The following is a 13,499-nucleotide window of genomic DNA, read 5'->3' on the forward strand; positions in this document are numbered from 1 at the left end:
TTTTAAAGCAGAACATTCATTTTAATTTATCCTCATCTGTCAAGGACCTTATCTGTGCTGACACATTCATTCAAATCCTACACTTCAAACCTCTAAATTATGTCTCATTTTTTTTGCAAATTGCCCTCTAAGTAGCTAATATATGAGGTGGCATAGCTAGTGGAGTTCAGATTGTTATAGATTTTTCTGCTAAACAGTGTCATATTTTTACAAAAAGAGCAAGCTGATTCTAGTAAACTTTTGAGTTTCTTAGGTGGAAAGAGATTGTAAAATGCTCCTTCTGCCGTATGCAAAACATTAAACCTAATAGTAAATCATCCCAATTCTTTGTAGCTTATGGGAGAAATCCCGGGGCCGAGCCCTATTGACTCAAAAACTCTGTAAATGGATTCTGTGCTTTATAATAAGTTGTTATGATCAGGCAGGAGGCCAAGTACCAGATGGATTGATTGCTTTCTGCCAGAGGTATGGCCACATCAGCTGCCTCTATTAGGAATGTATTTATTCCTGAAAATGTCAGCTTGACAATTGGAGTTCAATTTGTGCTATCAAAACACATTAGTCGCGTGATCCTAGAGTTAGATCAAAGGCTTTGTTGAGAGGTGCTACTTTTGTCTTATTTTGATTTAAAATCTTCTCCATACTCCTCCTAAATTATGATGCTGTTCCCTGTTCTTTAGAGGGTGACTTTGCTGAGGCTGTTTTAGAGTAGAGAAATCAAATAAATGAGGTTTTCCAAAACTGTCAATAAGGATGTACACAAGATCTTAGCTACTTAAGCGTGAAACTGAGCTTTTTCACAAAATGTTCAGTCTGTGAAGGGAATGGTAACAAACTCGTTCGCAAATCAGTGAGTGTCTCTTCTGAGCTGCCACCTGTTGAAAGAGGGGAAGTTAGTCACTTTGAAACACTAAACAAATTATAGGAAAAGATGTATCAGTAGTCTGAGCTTTTCTTCAAGAAAAAGACAAACTCAGTTAGCATTTTTTATAACCCGAGGGAGAACTGATGATTTGATTCATGTCCTAATCTAAATTCTACATTCATTACTTTGTGGTGAAAACAGGAATTTAAACTGAAAGCAATCTTATCACAGCGCATGTCTCAACATGTGAGATCAGATCCATGCTGTCAAATTACATGTCTGTTCTTAGGTATTAAACATAGAAAAAGTGTAAAATCCGGAACACTTGTGCTAGTTTTTTCCATGACGTATTCCCAAGGCGAGCCCATGCAAAGGGGCGCAAATACATTTATAGGGTGAGAATTCACCTGACGACTTCAGGCAGTGTAGACACTTGTGCGTGTCTGCGGTACTGCTTCAGATTCCCTTTGTAGTTAGCAGGGGGAAATGGGTGCATACAGGACGCATTTGCTCTCTCCCTAAAGCAGGGTCTCGAAAATAAGCTGGATTAGTTATTCAATAATGTGCTTATTTCTCTACATTTTTACATATGTGGTTTTCTGCATGTGGTCAGGTGAATCATTCCAGAAATTTTCTGCATTGTGCAACTTACTGACCCTATATGAGGCACCTGTACTCTCTGCAGGTGAAGCACCGTAACCACGTCAGTGTACTGAAGGGTATAAACTAAAAGAGACTATTTTCCAGAAGGAGTTCTGAATTTATTGAGAGCACAGTGCCGGTTATGGCTTGCAATTTTTCAACCATGTCAGGCTGAAGCAAGTCAGATTGGCCTTCAGTCAGCTTTTTCCTCTTTGTGACACATTTTTTGTGTATCAACTTCCACAAGTGTCTTTTTTTGTTCAGTAAACAATGTAATCTGCTTCTTAGTCCTCAGATTCTGTTGAATTAGATTTGAAGAAAAAAAAAGTCTTCCAGCCAGCTATCTTTGAATAGCCAGCTGTTGGATTGAACCTGCAAATTCCAACCTCTGACCTTACAGAATGTCCTCGTATACATGTCAGAAAAGCAGTAGCTCCGTGTTTCTTCCTCATTGTAGTTTAACAAGTGCCCATTGAGTTTTCTTGAAGTGCTGTGTGGGGCAGAAGCTCGTGTTCAAATTCTTGAGGGTACCACAAGACACAGCCCTTGTCCTACTGCCTGGATGCATGATACAAAAGTCCTGGCTAATATTCACTGGTGGGAGACTTCTCTTCCTTATTCTTCTCTTCCTCACTGGCATCTCATGTGCTGGCAACTCCTGTTAGCAAAGGGAGCTCGTCCTGGTGTGTCACCATTGTAAAACTGGCCACTTGCTGGGGAATGGGGTGCCTGTGCTTTGCTAGTGCCCGTGAAATTGCTGTAAATAGTGGACAGGCTTCGAGGTAAAAGTGGAAACAGTTTACCCAACTGAAGTGAAGACTGTAAGAAATCAATTGCTCTACTTGAAGACAGTTACAGAAAAGTGGAACAGTTACAGTCTGCATTATGGGTGCAAGTTACCTCTGGGGAGATTCCAATTGGATACGAGGAAAATTTTTCACAATAAGAACAGTCAGCCATTGGCATAATCTCCCCAGGGAAATGTTCCCCAACATTGGACACTTTTAAGATTCAGCTGGACAGGGCACTGGGCCATCTTGCCTAGACCGTGCTGTTGCCATGAAAGGTTGGACCAGATGATCCTAGAGGTCCCATACAACGTGGTATTCTGCGTTTCTATGATTATTACTGCTCGTTCAGGTCTGGCTTCAGCATGGTTTCTTTTCCTCTGTTTTCTTTTCAGATAGCAGGCTCAAGCCAGACCAACTCCCAGGGTGACTGGTGGTTCCCTGGAGATGAGATATGGTTCTGCAGCTAAGCTTTGTCTTTTTAGTTGTTTCTTTCCCAAAATAGATTCTGATTTGGGATGAAGTCACCCCTTCTGTCCTTCTGATTTCTGCTTAGCATAAATTCACCCTCCTGGGCTTTAGTATTTCTGGATAAATCTAACTGTTTAAAAAGGTATCAGATTTTATCTCTAGTACACTCATCAAAAAGAAGGCCCTTGTACTGTGTCTTTCATCTGAGTGGATGTGGCCAGGCTTCACACTTGTTTGACTTAAACTATGTACACAGTGCAATCCCCAGTGGGCAGATAACAGAGGAAGAATTACATTACCACTGTGCTTAAATGCATAAGCTGTGTCCCGCACAGAACTTCAAAAGTACTTGCTATATGTGAATATATGTATATGAATGCTATTGAATGTGAGTCATTGATAAAACCAGGTATGATGGAAAAGAAATTGAGAGGTGATTTGTGTCTAATGTGAATGGGCCATAAGCATAGTTTGTTTGAAGTCGGGGGACACAATGATGGCATTTTCCTACCTGGATGCATGATTGTACAATGGATAATAGAGGTGTCAAGAGTTGAGTCTGAGTCACTGGGATAGTGATAAAATACCTGAAATGCAGATATATGCCAGTGGCAAAGCGTATGTACGTGAACCCTGTTGATCAGACCTCAGTGTGGAACCTTATTTCCTCTAGGTAAGGTCATAGAAATCATTGTGGTAACAGCAAGAGATGGGGTTGACCACCTGAGACTTCTGCTGTAGATGGTAGGACACACCTAGCCATGTAGATGCCAGATGTTCCCATGATGGTAGAGCACACCAGCATATGGAGGTGCCAGGTGTTCCCATGTCACACCTCCAGGAGAAGCAGTCCTAGGGAGCCCTGGGCTGCCCAGTTCCTGCCACTAGTTACAAGAGTTGAGTTTTCCAAGCCTTATTTTTTTAGACCAGTGATTTTATTTTAAGATATAGAAGGGATCAACGCATCTAGTAAAGTTCAAATTGATTAATTTTAGGGAATTTAATATGGTAAACAATTTTAAAAGATAGGTTACTTTTAAGTAATTTTTAGACTTTACCCGTGAAGCTGCTGTGCACTGTTACTGACTGCAAGAGTTGCTTGTTCCTGCAAAAGGTTTATGTTTATACTTGTATTTGTTTTACTTATTGGTTAAGCTTTTCTACCAGCAGAAGAGACATAGTTTGATGATTTCGTAATGTTTAAGAGAAAGAAATTGTGAGACATTTACAGCGAATCCTAAGGAAGTGAAATTTAAGTGTCTAGGATGTAAAATTTTATTGTCTAAGTATTGTCTTTTATGTCTAATCGTTGTAAATGTGGAAAAAACCCAACTGAGTTGAATAGTCTATGCGGGGCTTATAAAGGTGTGAACAAAGGGGTATCGGGATCTGGGAGTGTGGTCAGCTGGGTGGACAGGATGTTTCTCTGCACAGTTGTTTTGTTATTAATCTGTGAAGGTGTAAGTGTGACAAGCAGAATGCTTAAAACCAGTCAAGTCTGTCAAATGGAAATATCAGGAAGGAAACAGAAATGTATGTAGCTCACATGGCTGTTCTCATCAGTAAGGCAGGAAAATGCTGAGATGACATGTTGTCAGCTAGCCTAAAGACGCATTCTGGTGTCAAATAATTTAAGGTACATTGGGAAAGATTTTTCCCTCTGCAAAGGTCTCAGAAACATGTTTGTACTGAAATAATCCCTAAATTTGAAGAAAGGGGAATGAACTGATATTGTCAGCTTCGTGTTGTGAATAAATTTGTGTTCCTATGTGTCCTGGTTTGAGGACTTTGCAAGAACTTGTCTAAAACTTCATTATTAGCAGTGCTGGCAAATGCTAGATAACTTTGCTTGCACGGTGTCTGTGTTTATGCTGAGTGGGAGCAATGGGAAGTACAGGAATAGACTTTCACTAGTAAAGATTCACTGTTGCCCATAACTTAAAAAAATTTGTGTTATGTTTGTTCTTTTTGTTTTTAAACAGTTGTTACTGTGCTCAGTTTTAGTTTAGGAGCTTTCTTTCCTACAACTGCGTTTAAAGGCACACTTCATAAAAATCTCTTGATGACTTGTTCAATGAGTTGAATATATTTTTACTGAGAGACTTTCGGAGCTAGGCATCCTCGGGAGTTTCCTGGAGGATAATTTTGTATCCTGAAATATAGATAACTAGTCAGATAATTATATCTCAGTAAAGCCTTCTATTATTAGCCGTTCTTGCTCTAATATTTAGTTGTACTTCTAGAATTCACATAGCCTTTTGTCAATGCTTTGTATTTCTGCAGCTTTCAGTGCACAAGAAAATTTCCACTTGCCTCCCAATTACATTTTATTTTAAATTATAAACATATGCTGTGATATCCTTATGGGACTGTTCTGTGTAGTTAATTGCTATTTATGTATCACCCTGGAATTTTGATTTCCGGGATAATGATAAAAAATGCATACTTTGAGGAGTTTAAATATGAAGAAATTTTTTTTTTTTACTTTTTGCTAAAGGATAGATGCATAGAACCCTTTGTCATGACAGGACTAGCAGTTTTGGTCTCCGCAGTTCAATTTTCCTGTTGATTGCAAGGCATTAATATGTAAAAAGCTGTAAGCAATCTATTTGAAGAAACAGAGTTTTTAAGGGGAGGCTTGAATGGTTGTCAAAAGTAAGGACTGAGAAGGTACAGAAAAGCATACCCTTTATGTTCTGCTGCTGCTCATTTATATTGCATCCTTGGGTATGTGACTTGACCTGATTCTTAAATTACAAAGTTGAAGTTGTGCTGGGACTAGGTATCTTCAAGAGATCAGTGTCTGAGTGCTGTGGTTTGGGAACTGAGACAGCAGTCTGACACGGTTACTGTTCCCGTTTCAGTTTGTATTGTCTGGAGATGGAAATCATATGAATCAAGACAGGAGTTAAATGGAACAGCATTTGTACTGCAGACCTATGGCTTTCTGCCATGGTCTAAGTTTAGTTTACTATAATTTTGCAGTGATGCACTATTTAAAGAGTTGGTACTGTTTTAACAATTTCTGCAATCACTGCAGCTGTCTACTCAAGGAGATGCCAGCCAGGTGATTGGGCCGCTCACAGAGGGACAGCGGAGGAACGTGGCTGTGGTTAATTCATTATACAAACTGCACCAATCCGTTCTGAAGGTAGGCTTCCTTTGGTGTTTCTCTTCTTGCCATAATGTTTTCATTGCTCTATCGTATGCATATTCCCCATTAGCTGATGAGAACTCTGACAAATGCAGCCCAATTTGGGGTTGAGCTGCACCTTGCTGTGCATTTGTACAACTCTTTGAGACTTGGTTGGCTCTTGTAAGCACTATGACATGGCAAATTGTCAACATTAGAAGAGGAGTGAAAGATGTGTCTGTACAGAATAATCGCATCTCACCCTCACTGCTTTCACACGATTGTGGCCAAACTGAAAAGGGGAAAGAAGGGGTGAAACCAGAAAAAACAGCACCTCACAAATATCTCCGCGTGTTGTTGCTGTGACCAAAGTCTGGCCTGGAAATGTTTTCACAACTAAGCAAAGCTATGAATAATTCAAATTTACTGGCTTAGTGATGCCAATGGTTACACAGTAAATTAAAACAAACAGATATAGTGTTAGTTGTAGTTAATCGTCTTTAAATCCTAGCCTGATTAGAAAAAAGATCATGAGTACTCCTGACTCTGGATATGTTTAAAGAATGTTAAAAACTGCTAAAAACCCTATAAAATTTGCTTGGATTTTGCAAACAGATGGTAGATCAACTTTTAAGTCTGCTTTCTCTGATGTATTTAGTAATGAACCTCATGTGCCTTAGTGTTGGAGGGAGATCTGATATGATTCAGTTTTTGAGTTCAGTACTTATCGGGCTTAAAAATACTATTGTATGGCATGTTCATAACTGTAAGGAAATTAGTAGAATATTCCTTCAGATCATTCCTTGACTTTCAATTCTAATATTGTTGTAGCTGTACATAAACAGCTATTTAACATGTAGTATTATAATAGTCATAATACTGAGAAAGAACAACCATTCTTTCAAATATTTCCCAGAGAGCTGCTTCTGTAGTTCTCCATAAATTCTCTACTTGGCTGTGGGAGAATACACTGTTTATTTTTATTCTGATTCTGTTAACCCTTCACTTAAATTTCAGCTGAACTCAAATGAATCATTTCTTTGCCAAGGCAGAAGCAGAGTCCATAGGAAATTTGAAAGCAAAGGACCCATACTGGTACATTGAAAATTCTGTCTGTATAAAACACATTTAATAGTTATCTATACCAATGTAAACCACTCATTACTAAAGATAACTCAGTATGTTTTTAAATGAAATTGAATGTTATGGATTCTAATAATTTGCTGAATGTTGACTATTCACAATTACTTTAAAATTTTTAGGTCATTACCAGTCAGAGCTCATTTCCAGCAGCTGCTGAGCAAACAGTCACAACTGCCTTAAAGGTAATTGAATGTGCATATGCTGCAGGGAGAGGGCTGAGCTTTGCTTTGTTTGTTACACTTTAAATAGGCACTTGTTTTCCCTTGTATTATTATGTGTCAGCATATGGTAGTCAAAGGTATCAAAATATTCTGAGATTTATATTTTATTGTATCTGCAGGTACGTATATGTTTCACGTGCCAAATCACTGCTTGAGTAGCGTTTATATTCAAGAATATTCCTGTAATGGTCAGAACCCAGATGTCATCTGACTGTGAAAATAACTGTCTTTCTCTGCAGCATTCACACAGCAATAACTGGATCCTTCCTCACCCCCTTATCCTCTCTGACACACGCATAAAATTACGATTTTTGTGCTACCTGGTGCTGTTCTGGGGGTCGATGTGGTTGGCCATGCAGCCCTCTGTGGATGACATCTGTCCACATCTGTCCTGCTGTGCACTGCCCTGGGAGGGGTTGTGTGCAGAGGAACGAAGGGCAGCTGGTGTGTCTGGGGAACAAACAGCTGAACCAAGTGTGGCCACCAACACACACACATTTACAAACCAGGAATGCCAGATTGCGGTGCACCGTTTTGAAGGAAGGCTTTATATACAAGTAGTAAACAGCTTTATTTCTGTACTTTACTGGTAAAATCAATTAAAGAGAAATGTTATCTTTTGTCCTTCTATTTAGCAGTTTCTAATGCAGAATAATAAAAAGCGCTGTTGAAATGAACTGTTTGTCAAGGTATTTTTGAGGTGTCAAAATGCAAATGCTTCTAGTTTCTGTTTCCTTACTTCTGCCTTTTTCTTATTCTATTTTAGGCAGTCCATGATCTAATGGGTAGTGCTGTTCAACCGTTACTGAACTCTGTAGGAGATTCGGTAGAAGCTATTATCATCACTATGCACCAGGAAGACTTTTCTGGGTAACTAGGAATATTTTTTAAATTTACCGTTGCTTTAGTAAGATGTCCTGCATATGCATAATAGATGGTTATTGCCACAATGTCCTTGGAGCAAGAGCACTTGTTTGTTGAGAAGGGAATGCTTTTATGGTCAGTGAACACAGAAAGCAAAATTACACCCATCTATTGAAACAAATTAAGCAGGTAGCATCTGTCTTCTTCCCCTCCCCTTTTTTTTTTTTACTGTTGAGTAAAATACATTTTAAATAGAAAAATAAAGCCAGCTTTTGCTGTGGAAACTTATTTTTTGTGGACAGTCTTAAAAACTGTCAATAGTCTTGTTTCTGAAAATAAAGTATATAACCTCTGAACCAAAATCACACAGAAAATTTTCAAAAATATTATTAAAGAAGAAATGGTTGAAAAAATATCCTTTATTGAAAGCTCAGATTTAGTGTATTATGCTATATTCCCAGAGTGTTTTAATTAAAATTTCCAGTATTCTTTATCTGCAAAGATCTTGAGTCCTAAAAATCTATAATTGAGACTTCCTTCTTGAGTGTTATTTTGGTTGTTATCTCTGTTCTGACATCGCTTATATCATCATCAGATGTTCTATTTTCTGTCTTGGAAATTCACTGAAAATACTGTATTTTCAGAAGTGTTTTAAATTTTCCTTTTGACTTTTTTTTTTGAAACAATATTTTGCCCTCTCCATCTTTCTTTTGCCACCACTAGCAAAATACCTTTCTAGGTGGACAAACTGATTCCAGCCAAAGGCTAAGTTTTGTTAGACAGCCTGTTGCTCAGGTTCCCGAGTTTGGAAGGGCTCTTTTGCCTGACTGTGATTCAAAGAAAGAGAAAAGTGATTGATTTCCGTGTCCTGTAGCTTCTGTGCTGCTTCTGCGATAATTAGATTGACTTTATAATCCCGGGTTTGGAAGAATCTAGGAAACTATTTCCAGACAGAGAACAGGTTTGGGATAGGCTAAACTAGTAACCCTGAGATACGTGCTTGTGTTTTCTGATCCATTAGTAGAGTTTCAAATCAACAGCTGGGATATTTAAATTTAGGGGCTGGATTTGAGGTTTAGGCTCCAAACTGGTGGAGGCTCTGCAAGTTGGGTAGGAGTGGGGTGATTTCCTTTATCTTGTTAGGATGGGAATGACTGATAAAGAGATATTTTTTGACTAGTTTCAGAGAGCGCTACACGCTCTTTATTCTGAGCAGAAATGAGACTCTGCAATTCATGACATGACTTCGTGGGGTATGAAAAAAATTAAAAAGAATCCAATAGGTTTTGGTTGTGTTTTAAAGATGAATTTAGCTGTCCCCATTTCTTTTTTCTTTTCTTTTTTTTTTTTTTTTTTTTCTTTTTTATTTTTTCCCTTTCTTTTCTTTTTCCCTTTCTTTTCTTTTTCCCTTTCTTTTCTTTTTTTCCCCTTTTTCCTTTTTCCCTTTCTTTTCTTTATTTTTCCCTTTTCCTTTTTCCTTTTCCTTTTTCCCTTTTTCCTTTTTCCCTTTTCTTTTTCCAAAGAGTAATTTAGCTTTTCCCCTTTTTTTTTTTTTTTTTTTTTTTTTTTTTTTTTTTTCCAGATCATTATCCAGCTCAGGAAAACCAGATGTCCCTTGTTCTCTGTACATGAAAGAACTACAGGGTTTTATAGCAAGAGTCATGAGCGACTACTTCAGACATTTTGAGTGTTTTGACTTCGTCTTTGATAACACTGAAGCCATGGCTCAAAGAGCAATTGAACTTTTCATTCGCAATGCCAGTCTAATAAGGCCCCTCGGTGAAGGTGGGAAGATGCGACTTGCAGCTGATTTTGCACAGGTACCCTTAATACTGATTCCTGCCTTTTGCTGTTACTCCACTGTGTTCACTGAAAAGTATCAATGCTTTTGCCCCCATCAAAGTATAAACAGGCAGTTCTAGAGATTAGTGTGTTCCAGTTCTAAACATCCTCTCACATGAGATGCTCTATCCTGAGAAATGCATCTACTGAGTAGTTGAAGATCGCTCATCACTGTAAGGGCACATTCAGGGAGATGTAACAGCTTCCTATCAAGTGACTTTTGCATTTAAATTCAGCTACATCTTGACATTTTATCCCACTTGCCTGACCTCTTCGGTACATCCATCATTTGCCATCATTCATTCACTTCATTCTTTCTCTCTCTCCTAATGAAATGGTGTGTCACTTTCTTAATCACTTCATATATCACAGTGCCCACAGTGGTTAATCGCTAACTCAGCTGCCTTGCAGTGTAGGAGACAAGCTAAAGACATAGCAATATCCTGTGGAAGAACTGCCCTTTTGGTAACAGAAGGGCAGTTTTCTTTGTGGGATTCTCTTCGTGACCTGATAGACTTACCTGCCTCTCAGCTTTACCTAGCTCCTACACCGTGCTAAAACACAACAAAAATTGCCAGATTAATATCCACTACCTGTCTGTATTATCTACTATATTGAAATTTAATTTGTCAATAGTAATACTGTGTGATTAACTTGCCATAGAATACAGGCATCCACTAGATTGGTCTGAGCGTCCCTGTTGTTATTACCCAAGCAGGAAAGGGGGTCACACCAGCTGTCTGCATTTCCAGTGCTGCTTTTGGCTGGTAGGTAACTAAGGCAGGAGAGGAAGGCAGGGACAGAGGAATCACTGCCCTCTCCGCGCCTGTTCGTAGCTGCTTTGTATCGTTTGCCTGTGCGTTACATACTCCTGAGTAAGGTTTTTTTATTCATTACTCAAAAGTAGCAAATCAACCTTTAACCACAGAAGTTAAGGGGAAGATTTCAATTGCTTTCAGTGAGAAGGTTCTGTTCCCTTCTCTATTTTGAAGACAATGGCAGAAAATTGGAGAAAAAAGGACATTTGACTCCTGCTCTGTAAGGAATATAGATATTTTTTGTAATTTATGCTGCAATACTAAAGTAAGTTCTATGAATTTGGGAAATATCTTCCACCTAATTCTACAGTAAAGAGCATCTGATCTAAGCACCTATTATAATAATACTAAAAATATCACTCATTTATCTTTTTTAAACACTTATTTTTCTCATTCTGACACGGGCTGCCTTTTAAGTGAAAAATGAAGGTACATTTTCATCCGACTGTAGGGGGATTTGCATGTTCTTCCCCACTGTGCTGAGTATAACTCCTGAACGGACAACTGTGTGAAGATAAGATTTCTCTTCTTTTGTACTGTGGAAGAAAAAGAATAGGGTTTGAATTAATTCTTGTCTCCTGCCTTCAACTGTTGCTGCATCTGGGGGCTGCCTTGTGTTTTACTCATCTTCACATTGCACCATATTTTTGGCTTGTTTAAAAATGGGCTTAAGACAAGAGCTAGCTGTGTCAAACCAGCCCCATAGAGCCGCCTCAGCACTCACTCTGTGCCTTTGAGCATCTCTGCACAGAGCTGTTTAGTGGGTCCCAGGCTGCACAGGGGCTGTAGTGCCCAGAGTGGCCTGGACGCTGTATCCTGTTGCTCAGGACAACAGAAAAAGGACTGAAAACATTTTGTGTATGGAGACTGCCTTATATCCTTACATGTCTTCCGGGTTGTGTCTACCCCTCCCAAAAACCTGATGGGTTTTGGGCACATGTCCGTGATGCCATCTCCTGGTGGCCACACTGGGGAGGTTGTAGTTACTCTGGCCTGGCTAGGAATCCTGGGCATATTCACCAAAATGTGGCTGTAATCCTGAGCAGCACTCAGTTCATTTCCATGGGCTTTGTTGAAGAAAAGACAAAGAGAAGGAGACATTGCTGCTGCTTTGGGCTGAGGAGAGCAGGGAGCAAGTATTTAGTTGGGCTGTTGGCCTAAGGGGAAGGGTAAACTTTTCCAAATAGCCACAAATGCTGTGTGCAAGGTTTTTTTTTCAGTCCCAGAAAGGCACTGCATTGTTGGACTAAAGCCAAACCTGAAGGAAAGGACCTGCCTGGGAAGACTGTGTGTGTAGGAGGAGGTTTGTTTATAAACTGTTTTTACTTGTGCTCTGCCTTGTAGAGTCATTTTGAATTTTCTGTACTCAAAAAGGGTTACATTTTCCTCCTTAAAACTGGCTTCTGAGATCTAGAACTCCTGTTGGTGTTTTGGGGTTACTTGCAAGCAAAAGACCTGGGCAGAAGCTTTGGTTACTTTGAGGTTCTATGATAAACATACAAGCAGTAAGTCAAATAATCTTGGGTTGCATCATATTTTGGGTATCTCATGTGCTTGTGCACATTTCTTTCAGGGCACTCGGAGTTAGAGTTACAGCTGCCTTATACTCAGCAGAATAGCTTTGGCTGAGAGTCAGATTTGAAAATTCTTGCACTGGAAATGTGTTTTACTGATAAGTTGCCTCAAAACAACAGGTGTCTACACAGAAGGGGGAAAACTGAGGCTTCAAGTTCTCTTCGTTCAGAACTGGGTTTGGTGAGGTGCACAACAGCCAGTTTTCTTGAGTAAGGCTCAGCTACTTATGCAGTTAGGAAATATTGCTGTAATTCTGTTGAATTCTCTGTCTTATCCTGTTTCTAGTGTCAGTATTGCATTTTGCTATCTCGTGCATTACAGGTACTTCAGCAGTAAGACTAGGTGTGTGCTAGCATGGCAGCTGTAAACAGAGCTTGGCTTGAAACAGAGATAGGCTTGAAATATGTCTGAATGTCATTAATATGATTTCATAAAGATCAGTGCTTACAGGAACACAGAAAATTTTAAGCCCTAGAAAATGTCTGCAGCACTGCAAGGTTATTATCACATACTGTGCTGTTCCTTGGGACTCTCATCGTTTGAAATATTCCCAGTCTACAGGCTGAATTCACCCCTTTTCATGCTCTCAGTGTTTACGCAGTCAATTGCACAAGATTACTTTTCAGTTCACTCCTGGATTGGTGTGTTTTCGTTTGTTTTTGTATTTTTAAGATGACTATAATTCAATGTTCACATATGTAATACCAAATTTCACTTTTTAATTCTGCACTAGTCTGACTGAAAAAAAAATGCTTTCCTGGAGGCATCAAGGCAGCAAGCCCTGATGGTTTTTAAACATTTATATTTCATGGGAGTGCCAGTTCTTCTCCAGGGGACCCTTTAACTTGCTTGGTATTCAGAGTTCTTACAGCACTTAAACTTAGGCACACTTTGGGATTGGTGGCTTAGAGCTCAGGCCTTCCTAAAACCCAGTGGAAGTGCTGGACAATGCAGCAAAGAATGAAATATAAGCACGATCAGTTGAGAAATTTATTTAGAAGTGAGGAATCTACAGTAATATTTGGCATGGAAATTAGTAGTCTGCTACGTGAAGTTTGTAAGCTGATACAGAAAAACAACTGTTTATTAATAGCAAATACAGATCATAACTGCATTGAAATAAGCTAGTCTAGAAAT

At 39.1% G+C, this 13,499-nt stretch overlaps 1 protein-coding gene across 1 annotated transcript in view; it reads left to right on the forward strand.

Annotated features, from left to right (window-relative positions):
• Positions 1-13,499, forward strand: part of COG5 (component of oligomeric golgi complex 5) — a 188,214-nt gene that overhangs the window by 159,289 nt on the left and 15,426 nt on the right. The window contains exons 16-19 of the mRNA XM_014963365.1: positions 5,807-5,917; positions 7,162-7,224; positions 8,030-8,133; positions 9,710-9,947. Coding sequence (XP_014818851.1) covers positions 5,807-5,917; positions 7,162-7,224; positions 8,030-8,133; positions 9,710-9,947 — 516 coding nt within the window. The remainder of the gene's footprint in view (positions 1-5,806; positions 5,918-7,161; positions 7,225-8,029; positions 8,134-9,709; positions 9,948-13,499) is intronic.

This window comes from Calidris pugnax, unplaced genomic scaffold, assembly GCF_001431845.1.
Source record: "Calidris pugnax isolate Ruff unplaced genomic scaffold, ASM143184v1 scaffold44, whole genome shotgun sequence".
Taxonomy (NCBI): Eukaryota; Metazoa; Chordata; class Aves; order Charadriiformes; family Scolopacidae; genus Calidris; species Calidris pugnax.